This window comes from Diospyros lotus, chromosome 5, assembly GCF_014633365.1.
Source record: "Diospyros lotus cultivar Yz01 chromosome 5, ASM1463336v1, whole genome shotgun sequence".
NCBI lineage: Eukaryota > Viridiplantae > Streptophyta > Magnoliopsida > Ericales > Ebenaceae > Diospyros > Diospyros lotus.
The window spans coordinates 42,695,716-42,709,152 of record NC_068342.1 but is presented as its reverse complement, the minus strand read 5'-3'; the positions used below and the strand labels follow the sequence as shown (position 1 = coordinate 42,709,152).

The 13,437-nt window shown below is 36.6% G+C and overlaps 1 protein-coding gene across 6 annotated transcripts in view; it reads left to right on the top strand.

Moving 5' to 3' along the window:
- Nucleotides 1–13,437, top strand: part of LOC127801335 (phototropin-2) — a 39,873-nt gene continuing 26,436 nt past the window's right edge. For 2 of the 6 annotated variants that reach the window (XM_052336345.1, XM_052336346.1), the window contains exons 1-12: nt 124–1,498; nt 2,485–2,667; nt 3,668–3,759; nt 3,844–4,126; nt 6,773–6,989; nt 8,035–8,105; nt 8,948–9,054; nt 9,172–9,221; nt 9,329–9,433; nt 11,241–11,300; nt 11,867–11,956; nt 12,870–12,946. In XM_052336345.1, the coding sequence (XP_052192305.1) occupies nt 936–1,498; nt 2,485–2,667; nt 3,668–3,759; nt 3,844–4,126; nt 6,773–6,989; nt 8,035–8,105; nt 8,948–9,054; nt 9,172–9,221; nt 9,329–9,433; nt 11,241–11,300; nt 11,867–11,956; nt 12,870–12,946 (1,898 nt within the window). In that variant the 5' untranslated portion in view covers nt 124–935. Of the gene's footprint in view, nt 1,499–2,484; nt 2,668–3,667; nt 3,760–3,843; nt 4,127–6,772; nt 6,990–8,034; nt 8,106–8,947; nt 9,055–9,171; nt 9,222–9,328; nt 9,434–11,240; nt 11,301–11,866; nt 11,957–12,869; nt 12,947–13,437 lie in introns of all 6 variants that reach the window. The other 4 variants (XM_052336344.1, XM_052336342.1, XM_052336341.1 and 1 more) reach the window with 4 other exon arrangements.

Genomic DNA, 13,437 nt, shown 5'->3' with positions numbered 1-13,437 from the left:
AAAAAAAAACAGAAAAAGAAAAAATAAAAGGAAGCAACAGCTACACATGGCGCAGTTATAGTCCTATTAATTCTGCACGTTATCTATCCACATACACATTGGTTTTCTCTCTCCCTGGTACGTACATTTGCGTTTGCAGCGAAATGAAACACACGAATGCGCTGTGGCTGTGCTAGTTAACTGTACATTCCCCTGAATCAACGTACGTACCATCTAGATAGAAGAAGAACATAACCTTCTCTCACATCCACATGCTTTTGGTAAACCTGCTCTTCTTCCCAGTTCCTACCGTCCGGTCTGGTTTTTGTTTTTCTTGCTTAATTTGTTACACAATTAGCCATTGATAGATAGCTCTAACAAGTTCCCTCCGAACCCAGACTGCAGTTTGCTATAAATACAATTCCCTTTGGATGGATGGATGGATGGATGGAATCCCTTTTGGTTTCATCAATTTTTGTAATTAGCTAGCTAGATTGTATGGTAATATTTCTGTCTGTCCGCTCCTGTGTCGCCGATTATATAGCCATCATTTTTATCCTACACACACACAATACATAATTGAGGGCTACTTGGTCTTGCCCCCGGGTATAGGTTAAGTTGCAGGACAAGTGATATATCGGATTCGCACTGGTAAATTGTGAGTTTGATTCCCGTCTTATAAAATGAGACAAAGTTTTACACGCGAACGACCGACGAAAAGCCAAGGACAGTCATCCCAAGGGCGTCTTTAATTTCTTCTTCCCCCAACTGCTCGTCCTCGTTCCTCTATAACTTCTGATAGGACAGAATGGCGGCCATTTTTGTGTTCCTTCTGTTTTTTTAGTTTTGCTCTGATTTAGCAAAACCAAATGGGGTCGGGTCCATTAGTAATTAACTTGTGTTGGTGGGTGGTAGGACGCATCCTAATTCGCTGAAACTAGCTAGTGTTGAGAAGAATGATGGAGGAGGAGCGGTCAAGTACGAGGCCCGAAGAGCTGATTTCTTCATCTTCCGCGTCGAGCAGTACTAAAGCATCAGGGGCGGCATTGTCTGCAAACAATGATCAATTGTTGTCTAGTGATGGCGAACGTGTAATTCGATTGCAGCAGCAGCAGCAGCAAGGAGGGGACAAGTGGATGGCATTCGATCAGCCCAGTATCAACACTAGTGCTTCCAACAGGCAATTGGCTTCTCATGATGCCGATGATGATGCTGATGCTCTGATGAGGACGCAGCAAACGGCAGCATTAAGCATACTGGACCATCGAAGAAGAAGTAGCAAGAGCCTGTCTGAGAGGTACGGCGGTGTGGAATCAAGTAGGACGTCGGAGGAATCGGAACCATCATCAGCCGGGGGCTTTCCCAGAGTTTCTCAGGAGTTGAAGGAGGCTCTGGCCACTCTGCAGCAAACATTCGTTGTATCAGATGCCACCAAGCCTGATTGTCCCATTGTCTACGCCAGCAGTGGGTTTTTCAGCATGACCGGCTATTCCTCCAAGGAGATCATTGGAAGGAATTGGTGAGTACTAGTGCTAGTAGTGGAAGTTTTCACTTACGCATCATTTCTTTTCGAGCTATATTTTTAATCGCAAGTAGTAGGCGTTGTCATAATTTTAATTATCCTGACTTGTGTGAATTATTCTTATAATTATTATGAACACAATGATAAATCATTTTGTTTCTAAATTAGAGATCTTACTCATGTTTGATGCATTTCTTTTCAAGTCATATTTCTAATCCCAAGTAGTAGGCATTGCCATCATTTTCATTACCCTGTTTTGTGTGGATTAATTGTCATTAACACAATAATAAATTATTTTATTTCTAAATTAGAGATCTCGTTGACATAAAAATAAAATTTATTTAAATAAATAATAAAATATATGATTTCTCCATTAATAAAAGCAATATCATTTTTTTTTCACTTCCAAGTTCCAATCTACGTTATAATGAGAATCTTTACCTTATTGTTTTCGCAAGTTTATTTATAAGTTTACAAATTAAATTAACGAAACAGTTTATGTTCTTTTTTTTTAATAATTCTATTAAACAAAAGTTAAAATGTCCTAACAACTCCATTCTTAAAAAAAAAAAAAAAATAGTAAGAAGAAGAAATCTTAAATTCTAATCATATGTTATAAAAGATGTAACTTTTAAAATTTAACCTTAAAATGATAAAAGAATCATAAAACAAAAATATTATATTTAGTATTTTACGGCATATAAAAATATAAAAAGAAGAAAAGAAAATAGAGAAGAACATTTTTAATGGTGGCATATATATCACATCTAAAGTTGGAAACTTGAAAAGGGTGTCTAAGCGGCATTCTGAATAGTATCCCCAATTGGTATTAATTGTAACGTTAATGAAAGAAAGAATGGCAATGGTTTGTTCTTGTTTCTTTCTTCCTTTGGAGTGTTTTGGGGGAATGAATGATGTGGATTTGGGTTTGGAAGTCGAGAGGGAGAAAGGTTCAAGGCTGTCTTCCTTTTTCTTGGATGCAGCCGCTTCCTTCAAGGCCCCGAGACGGATCAGAAAGAAGTTGCCAAGATACGGGATGCGGTGAAAACCGGGAAAAGCTACTGTGGCAGGCTCTTGAACTACAAGAAAGACGGCACTCTTTTCTGGAATCTTCTTACGGTCACCCCTATTAAAGACGACAATGGCAAGGTCATCAAGTTTATTGGGTAAATGTTCTCTCTTTACTTGTCTTTTGTCGAGAGTAGTAGTGTTTCATTTTTTTTTTTTTTTTACGCCTCATTATAGACGTCCTAAGTCACTCTATCCTTAGAACTATACTGAGGTAAATTGAGAGATATGACCAAATGATCAGGGTGATAGGCCTTACCACCACTAATATCACTTTTAATGTCCTCACAGAGATAAACATTCTGTTTCTCTCAAAAGTTGAATTCACGCTAGAAACCTTCAGATAAGCTTTAGCTTTCAGCCTACGCCTTTTATCACTTGGTGGGGGCTAGTAGTGCTTCATCTTACAAGTTTGATGACATGCAAACCGGGGCTGTAAGAAACACCAGTATCTATTTACCGCCTTTTCTTTTCTCTCACACCACACTCGATGCGTGCCATTCTATATATGCGTGTTAGATACAAAAGACTGGAAACAATGTTAAAATGGTGAAATTCCATTAGTACTGGCATCTCAGGAGTTTCGAACACAGGGGGAGAGGATAAAGGATCATTAAACAGCATAAAATAACTTTCTCTCAACTCAAATTAATCCCAAAACTCTGTTGATATCTTCTTCTTTCATTTTCCTTTTCCTTTTTCTTTTGCATCTTCTTCATGACTTCTACATCCATTTCAAAACCTCCGATAACATATGAGCACTCGAAAAGGTGTTTTATTTGGGTCCATTCTACCATGAAGACTGATTGTAGATTGCCAAATCCCAAATGCAGCATTCCTCGACCAATATGGGCCTTAGTGAAGAAAGGACAAAAGAAGAATTCGTGCCTGCCATCCAGCCTGCCTACCAGGCTGGCTTTTCTCAAACTATGTAACCCTAGTTGGAAAAGAGGGGCAAAAATAAGAATAATTTGCAACAGTGCAATGGTGAAAATATCGCATCGTAATAATTTTTTTTGATAAGTCAAGTTAATTTATTATAATAATAAGCATTATATGAAATTTCTTCTGTATATTGCATTATGATCTCTCCTGCAGTATGCAGGTTGAAGTCAGCAAGTACACTGAAGGTATAAATGACAAGGCATTGCGACCCAACGGACTGCCGAAGTCATTGATCCGTTATGATGGTAAGCTAAGCTATCTGATTTTGTTTTTCTTTTTTTCTAAAAAATAAACTGCTACATTATTCTTCATTACTGTTTATGTACCAGCTCGTCAAAAGGAGGAGGCTTTAGGCTCAATCACGGAAGTGGTTCAGACTGTGAAGGGTCCACGGTCACTTGTGCAGTCCATAAAGCACGAGACTTTAGGAAAGCAAGAAGTGGAGGAATTCAACCTTGATTACATTCTGCCTAAACCTGGTGAAACTGAAAATATGGGTGCACCTGGTAGATGGACCCCTCAATTATATTCTAGGACTGATGTAACTCGTGCAAGTTCTTCCGAGGAGTTTGGGAAAAAATTCAGAAAATCATTACGGATTTCCTTAATGGGGTCAGTACCTTTTATTCTCTGCTGCTTTCTGGAAGTGGTTATGCATGAATTTTTCTCCATTTCATCTCCTAAGTCCGAGCATGCCGGCAAGTGATGGGCATGCTAGATGTCTTCTAGAATCATTGTTAGTCTTCTTTTCTTCTTGAAATTGTGAGCTGGTAATTTCTTGGCCAACGCTCAAATCTCTACTAAAGTAGTGCATTTCAGAGCTTTGAGCCTTTGACCAATATGTCGGCTAGGCTTAATGCTCCTTTATGTGTGCATACATATATGTGTGTGCGTGTATTGAGAAGTGAGCATATAACTTTCTAAGTCGCACTTTCTAAATATTTAGGCTGAAATTCAGTGTGAGCTGCTCAAGAATCTATGAATTGGTCTCTTTTGAGAATCAGTTTCACCATTCTACTGCACACGATTGATGAGTCCCTCCTCCCCCCAAATAAATTAATAAATAAATCTGTTTGTACACCTCCATTTTATGTGATAGAATACCACAGAAAGTTCCCAAATCTTAGTACCTAGCTTGAAGCCATGGCTTATAAACTGTGATCTCCAGTTCGAGCTGAACTTGTGGTAACTTGTGATTTGAAACCACAGGCCTTTAATTTAATTGAGCTTGTAGTTTCAAACTACAAGTTGAAGTTCCCAAACCAAGATCATGCTTCCATACGGTGATCAGCTTGCACTCATGATTTTGAACCACGAGTTCAACTTAAACTCAAAAATCAGGACAAACCCCCTTCGTAATCCCCCTAGGTGGCAGACAGAGTTGCCCTTGAACTTCAAGTTGCTGAAACCCTTGGCATTCAATTAGGAAAATCAGTCCTTGTTTGTTTTGCCTTTAGTTTTGCTTGTCAGATATTTTGACACAAATTGCTGGATTCATGTCCTAACAGATAAGCTTTTTGTATTATAGTTATCCAATATGGTACCCAAGATTTGGTTCTAGGAGGTTTTATAGTTTCTCTCTGTTCCCTCCTGATATTTGTTGTTCTACACTTGTTTGTTGGTTCATATTGTTGGTTTAATCTGTTAGATACCTTGATCTGTGGTTGGACAGGTTTCCTACTAGCTTAAACTTTTGGGTAATTGTGAAGAATTGAAACAATGGCAAGCTTTTCATAACTTAAAACATTTTCTCATTGTTCATTATCCTTTTAAATTACTTGGTATATTACTTTTCTAATGATGGCATAACTTACATTTTTTCCATTTGAGGTCAAGCCTTTAATGACTTGGTATTATCCTTTCTACACGTTTCTTTTATTTTGATAAATAATAATATCGTCGAAAGGAAAGTATCATAGAGGCAATGTTCAATAAATGGATAGAAAACACATCAAGTACTACTGTTAAGAACAAAAATCTCTCGTATAAATAGGACCAAATAAGAAAGACACAAAGAAGCATCCTATTTGAGCCACCAAATGTTTCTTTAATGTGTCAGGGGTATTTTGCTCCCTCAAAGGCTATTTTGTTTCTTTCATGCCAAATAATTCAAATCACGTGCATGAGTGATGTGAAAATAACGCATTTGGCTAATCATATAATATGGCCCTAAATGTACCCAAATTGAGGCTGATATCAAATATCTAACTGTAAAGATACAGGGTATCACAATTGAAGAGCTTCATGATAATGTAAGAGAAAATGATCCATGAACTCCAGGCTTTCCTTACACATGAAACACCAATATCACTGCACACATTTCCTTAGGTGGAACATGGTGTATTTGCAGGAGAAAATCTTGCTGTTATTATGTATAGGGAAAAAAATTGCTGTTGGATAGCTGATTACATGCTTTCTGCCCATTATTAATAGCCAATGCTTCTCATGGTGTAGAAAGTTTGTCACAGTTTTCTCTTTCTTGTCTTTCTTCTCTTCTGTATAGGGCTTGTCTGCCTTGTGCTTTCTCAATGATATATTATCAGTAATCATGATCATAATAATAATAATAATAATAATAATAACCTAAAGTTCTTGCGGTTGCTGTCCTAATATGGTGTTAGAGCTCTTATTCAATGAGATCTTGCACTGGTTTGTGTTTCATGACCTCTTCAGTTTAGTTTATTGCTCTTGCTTTGCCTCCATGTCTCTCACATTCTAGTTCTCTTTTTTTGGGAAGAGGGAGAAGGGAGTTGTTGGTTAGCCTACTTCTTAACTCCTTAACTGCTTAAGCTTGCGGGACAAGTGCTGATTTCCCAATTGAAAAATAATCTCAAAAATTGGCCTAACCCATTTTGCTGGTCAAAGAAATTAAAGTTTATCTGGTCTTCATTTTGAGACAGTTGTTTCATGGTTAACACAATTAGTCCACCACTCAAATTTGATGCATACTCCAGTGGCTTGGAAATTAGTCGGTTTGTTGACTTAAACAGCACCATAAACAAACAGTGTGCAAGTATTTGACCCTATTCATGTGATGTTGGTTATATTTGGTTTTGTTATGATTTTCCATATATCTCTCTAATGCCAAAACTACAGCAGGTGTGATTGTTCAGTATTAATATATCTCTGGATTTTTCTTTGCCCTCCCTACACGCATGGAAGTGCCCTGATTGTCATCCCCAGAAAGAAAGAATGTCCCAAAAGGTCTAACTGACTGCTGGATTCTTAGGTTTCTTATTCAATGTGAAACTCTTACAGGTTCAAAGGAAGATCTTTAAGCTATGCTGGACAGCATGAATGTGAACCAAGTATTGAGCCAGAGGTTTTGATGACAAAAGATATAGAGCGCTCTGACAGTTGGGGTCGTGCTGAACGAGAAAGGGATGTACGTCAAGGAATTGACCTGGCAACCACATTGGAACGTATAGAAAAGAATTTTGTGATAACAGATCCTAGACTTCCCGATAACCCAATTGTAAGATAACTATTCCTATGGTTAAGGTTTATTACAATGAAATTTTGCATGTCAAGTTATATTGCAGGCACAGAGTAACCAGAAATACTTTCTTTGCCACTGACACTTTGTGCCCACAATATACGTTGACACAACCCAAGGAAAATATTCCAATAACAAATCAAGGAAAATATTATATGTGACAATTAAGTGTCTGAGTTATAAAAAGTTTTAACTAAGATACATGCATGTCTATTACTAGTATTCATATTATGTAGTTATGAAACAAGCATGCAATACAACAACGATAAGGTAAAAGGCCAAATAGATGTCTAATATATTAAAAGTAGGCTGGTAAACTTCGTAAAAAATGGGATTCTAAAAGTATATATGCTTTTGGTGGCCACACTAAGAATTTATTTGTTTCTTTCCCTTTTTTTTTTTTTTTTTTTTTTTGGGGGGGGGGGGGGGGGGGGATTATATAATATTACATCATTTCTTTGTACTTGGCTGAGCCGAGCTTACCCAATGGGATTAAGGCTTGATATTTGTTGTATTTCTTTGTACGAATTTAAACATTCACGGAATTTTTCATGCACTAAGGGGTGGCCCTTACAGACTCACTTAGTGTTGCCATAGGTACACAAGATCCTAGTTAGAACAGTCGAATGTCCTTGTGAGTAGTTTCTTACTGAATGTGTTTCAGAAATAAGCAGCCTCTTGGCACAACTATATATGTTAAATTCCTATCCTGCTATTCAGAATCTTATCATGCTGGTAGTTAACAGAAAACAATTTCTGTTTAAATTCTTGCTATAATTTAAAAGTTCACCTTCTTGCCTGTCTTTCCATGATTATTCATCTTAACTCTAAATTCTTAATCTAAGTTGTTTGTCAATGCATGCATGGTGTAGGAGCTACATTTCTTTTTGTCTTGCATCTATTTATTAAGTGACAAGACTACACCCTATTTATATGGAACTGAAATGTAGATTGTGTGTGGAAGTGACATTTGCTTCTTTTTCTAGTTTCTGTTGCTGGGTAACAGTTTGTTCTCAATATGCAGATATTTGCTTCTGATAGCTTTCTGGAATTAACAGAGTATACACGTGAAGAAATTATAGGCAGAAACTGTCGGTATGAGTCCAATTTTTGCATAATTACTTGTTTACCTGTATGTGAAGTGGGTATTCTCATGCTACTATATCATATGGCCCTTACCACCATTCATTTGAAAGGCTAGTGTTGCACCTGTGAATTATCTTGTCATATTTGATATTTTTTCCTTCCCCCCACATGATGTTGAAATCAGATTGAAAAAAATTCTGGGATTTCTGAATCAGCTAAAATCACAGAAACAATGAGGGAGAGAAAAACTAATAATATGCATAGAAGCAAATAATCATCATTTTTCAAATGATACTATAGAGTGACTCTACCTTCTGGGATTAAGCTTTGGTATGTTATTGTTGTTTAATATACTACAGGTAAAAAGTAGTTTGCCATTTATTAGTATGGGATTGACCTCCTCTAGCCATCAAGACTGGGTCTCTCTTTATCTGTACATATGGAGTATTAATGGATATGACATAAAAATTCCAGTATTGGGGTACTAATGTTGATCAGTTTGAAGAATGAAACATTGGTTTCTTATTTATCTGCCACTTTTGTGGCAATATAAAAAGGCCAGTATTGGGGTACTAATGTTGATCGGGTTGAAGAATCAAATGTTGGTTTATTGTTTATCTGCCACTTTTTGTGGCAATGATTGTTGTCTGTTTCATGCTTTAGCCATATCCTTTCTCAGTAGTGATTTTTCTTTTTTATTTTTTTCTAGACTAGTGATTTTTCTTATATTATACTGGTATGGCACTTTATCATATAAATTTTGTAATTATATGCCTATTGTTATATTTTCACTAAATTTATTGTTAACTCATGCTGGCAATTCTAGCAGTAAGTTATATCTAATTCTGCAGATTTCTTCAAGGTCCTGAAACAGATCAAGGAACTGTATCAAAAATAAGAGATGCTATCAGAGAACAAAGGGAAATCACAGTTCAGTTGATTAATTACACTAAAAGTGGTGAGTTATTTTGTAGTCCTGGCTAAAGATGTCCTAGAAATTGGGCATTACTTTATTAACTCAATCATCATTAATGAGCTCATTTTGGTGTCTGATTGGTGCATTGTGAAACTTAAGGGAAGAAATTCTGGAATTTATTCCACTTGCAGCCAATGCGTGATCAAAAGGTGGCTACAAAATCTTGATTATTGGTTCTTGTAAAATTCAAATGCAAAGTCAATCTAGATAAGAGAATTTCCCTCTTATAGTTCTAATATCCTTGTGATGTTTTTAGGGTGAACTTCAATACTTCATTGGTGTTCAACTAGATGGAAGTGATCACGTGGAACCCCTAAGAAATCGCCTTTCAGAAAAAACAGAGCAGCAAAGTGCTAAAATGGTATAATTTTTGTTTCATGGACTAGATGTACTGAGAGTAAGCATCCACTTAACTATTCTTGAGCGCTTAAAATAGCTTTCAATCTTCTTGAGATTATAGCCACTTTCAGGTCTGGTTCTGGATTTTTCCTTCATCATGTTACCAAAATGCAGATTCCTAAAATACATCAACCTAGAACTCCTGTCCCCTACTACTAAACTTTCCAATTTCCTTCCATTTGGAAGTAAGTTGAGCTTAACCTACCTGTGTGACACTCTCGATAACCCCACTCTCAAGTGCAACTGGAAGCCTCCACTAACAATCACGGATTCAGTTCCTGACCACGTTCCATCCTAAAGAAAAAAGTTATTTCCTCACCTCCAATGTTCATGAGGCCAAATGCTTTCCAACTGACTCGGGAATCATCTTTGTTGCCCCTTTTTTTTCATAGCCTCTTAACAACCTATTTGAAAGATGTACTATGTTACATGCATTTATAGGTTTCAGGAAAAAAAATGTGTAATTTTTTTTATGGTACTGTCCATACTTATTTGCTCTAGTAATGGATGAACTCACTAAAGATATTCAGACAGAGGTGCCATGGTGTATGCTATTTGTAGATGACATAGTGTTGGTGGATGAAACAAAAGAAAAAGTGAACACTAAGCTTGAGTTGTGGAGAAACAATTTAGAATGTAAGGGATTTAAATTAAGTAGAAAGAAAACATAATATATGGAATGTAAATTTAGTAAGAATGCAAGAGTGGAGAATGTTATAATAAAATTGGAAGACCAAATCTTACAAAGAAAAGACCATTTTCGATATTTGGGATCAATTATTCAAAAAGATGGAGAAATTCACGAGAATATCACACATAGAATTAAGACAGGTTGGCTAAAATGGAGAAATGCATCGGGGGTGTTATGTGATGGTAAAATCCCATTAAAACTGAAAGGAAAATTCTATAGGATAGCTATAAGACCAGTCTTGTTGTATGGCTCAGAATGTTGGGCAGTCAAATACCAGCATGAGCAAAAGACGAGCGTAGCGGAGATGAGGATGTTAAGATGGATGTGCGGCCATACAAGAAAAGATAAAATAAAAAATGAAGTTATTCGTAATAAGGTAGGAGTAGTGCCAATCGAGGAGAAGATGAGAGAGACTAGACTAAGATGGTTTGGTCATGTGAGAAGGAGACAAAGAGATGCTCATGTGAGGAGAGTTGATGAAATAGAACAATTAGTCAAAAAAAGAGGTAGAGGTAGACCTAAGAAGACTTTGGGAGAGACATTAAAGTTTGATATGAAGTGTATGAACCTAAATGAAGATATGACAAAAGACAAAAATACATAGAAGTCTAAAATTCATGTAGCCGACTCCACATAGTGGGATAAAGGCTGGATATGTTGTTGTTGTTGTTGTTTTCTCATATCTTAAAATAGAACTTTGTGTTATTAGATCTCTCCCTCATTGACATTTATGACCACAAGTATAAAGCATAAACTTCAGTTATGCAAGGCCCCTTCCCATCAATGCATGCACAATTTTCTGAGAAGATAATTAAAGGAGCAATAGCACTGACCTTATTAGGAGTTGTGTGAAGGAAAATATTTAGCTTATCTCCTCTTCAATAGTCAATAGTCTCATCCTGAATGTCCTTAGCAATGTTTACATCCAGGTAATTGTTGCCAAGAATGAATTTTCCATCTTGTTTGTGAATCAACCATGTTTTGCAGGTTCTTTTATTTTGGACAGAATCCTTTAAAATTGAATTGGAAAGAATTTTACAATTTTTATTGGTACTTTATCGTGCTTCACTTTTTCCAGGTGAAAGCTACTGCAGAAAATGTTGATGAGGCTGTCAGGGAACTTCCTGATGCTAACTTGGTAAGATACCCCTTTGGTCTGTCTGGATTGGTAGAAAGTTGACAGCTTTGTTCTGAAACCATGGCTGCCTGTTTCTGGCAGTGGGTTTCCACATTATATATAGTTTAGACTGGTAGATTGTTGAAGTCTACAATATCTGTTACATAAAGCAGGAGCCCTGGATGTACTGTTTCCTCTTCATATATGTACATCATTATCTCATCAGTTCAACAATGATGTTGATTTAAGTATGCAACAATCCCTAAATAAGCAGAATGGGTTTCTTGCAAGTGAGTGTGTGAGGATAAGAATTTCTTAATTATTTTATTGCTGGGTACAATTATAAATAGTTAGTATATGCCTTTTTGAGGTTTGATGCCCATATTAAATGGCACGTTAACAATTCTTAATAATTGACACATTTTGTAGTTTATGTCCTGCTACGTTAACAATTCTTTGATTGTTAGTGCTTATGCTTCCGTCCAACTAATAGTCTCATGAGGTATCATGTCATGAAGCATGAACAGTGCCACTACTTTAGCAATTAAATTGTGGTTGATATGGCCTTCATCTTGTGCCACTTCCAGAGGCCAGAAGATTTGTGGGCTATCCATTCCAAACCTACCTACCCCAAACCTCACAAAAAGGACAGTACTTCATGGGCAGCCATACAAAAGGTATAATTTGAAGTTATCATCTACAAAATGATATTTTGATCCATCTCCAATATACTAGCTTCAGGAATAATATGATATGGAAATTATTTTTAATGTCTTTGGTTTGCTTTTTGTTTTTTGTTTTTTCCTTTTTCTGTACATGTGGTAGAAGGCAATTGTAAAGATTTTAAATCAGAGTGTGAGCTGTGAACATATTTATATTTCACATAAGTGCTTTCATGCCAGAATTTCCAGCTGCTCAGATTTTTCTTTCACTGTATATCTAGAACTCAATATTTTGTATCCCAACTTTTCTGCACGTATAAAAATGTATTCGCATTCAAAGGTCTAGTTTTCCATCTCGCTGTAATCTCCATGTGTTCAACATGTTTCTATTTGGATCATAGATCGTATACCTTCCTATGTCTTTTGCTATAATTGGTTCTGTTGAGAATTCATTTTAGTTTGATTGTATGCGGTGTTGTATATATTAGTTTTACCTTGTACCTAGCTTAGGTAACTTGTACATAGCAGTTACAGTATTTTAGTACAACTACTTGTAACCCTAGCTCAATAGAGTTGAATCAGTTTGTCCCTCCAATCTCTCTTTTCCCCCTCTTCTTTTCTCTCTGTTCTGTATATCATTTCACAGGTTCATTGAGCCTCCACTAGTCCTTTGGTGAGTCTTACCTCTATGCTCACTCTATTCAGCAGCCCTCTGTCCTTCATAAACTTTCCCTTGACCATTGACAAATTGAAAGGAAAAAGGGATTTGTGAAAAGGTTTGAGCACAATTATATGCCTGATAAAAAGAGTAATTTGAAGAGTTGTGGATGCCCAAACTTGTCTCATTCACTTATCAAGAGATGCATAATCTTGCTATTTACAATTCTCTCCTCATCTAATATTCTTTCTTTCATATATGCATTTGTAGATCACTTCAAATGGTGAAAAAATTGGACTAAATCATTTCAGGCCTATAAGACCTCTGGGATGTGGAGATACTGGCAGGTAGTTACCTCATACTTTTGATAGATGTATTTTATACTATGTATAAGTGTATATGACAATGATGCTTGCTGTTATGGTTCATGAGCAACAAAGATCAATGACATAAGGAATGATTTGTGGAGTTTTGTTGTAAATACTGGGCTTTCTATTTGTTTCCCTTATAAGTTCTACTCTGGCTTTGATTACTTTCTTTCAATTTACACATCTGTTGCACCTACAAATAAACAGAGTTTTCTTCCTGGTGTGATATCCTCTTTTTAGTGTCCAATCATGATAGAGAATGTCAAACCCTCTCTGCACACCTGTATGTGTATATGCATAACCCTTGCAGCTGTTTTCATGTTTGCTTTAGCAAAACCAATTAGGATCTTCCATTTAGCACTAACCCTCCAGCTGGTAGCTGGAACATGCCCAAGGCACCCTGTATCACCTTTAAATTTGAGCCCAGGGCCGATGATCCCTTTCAGCTTTTTCCTAAAGCTGAAAGCTCC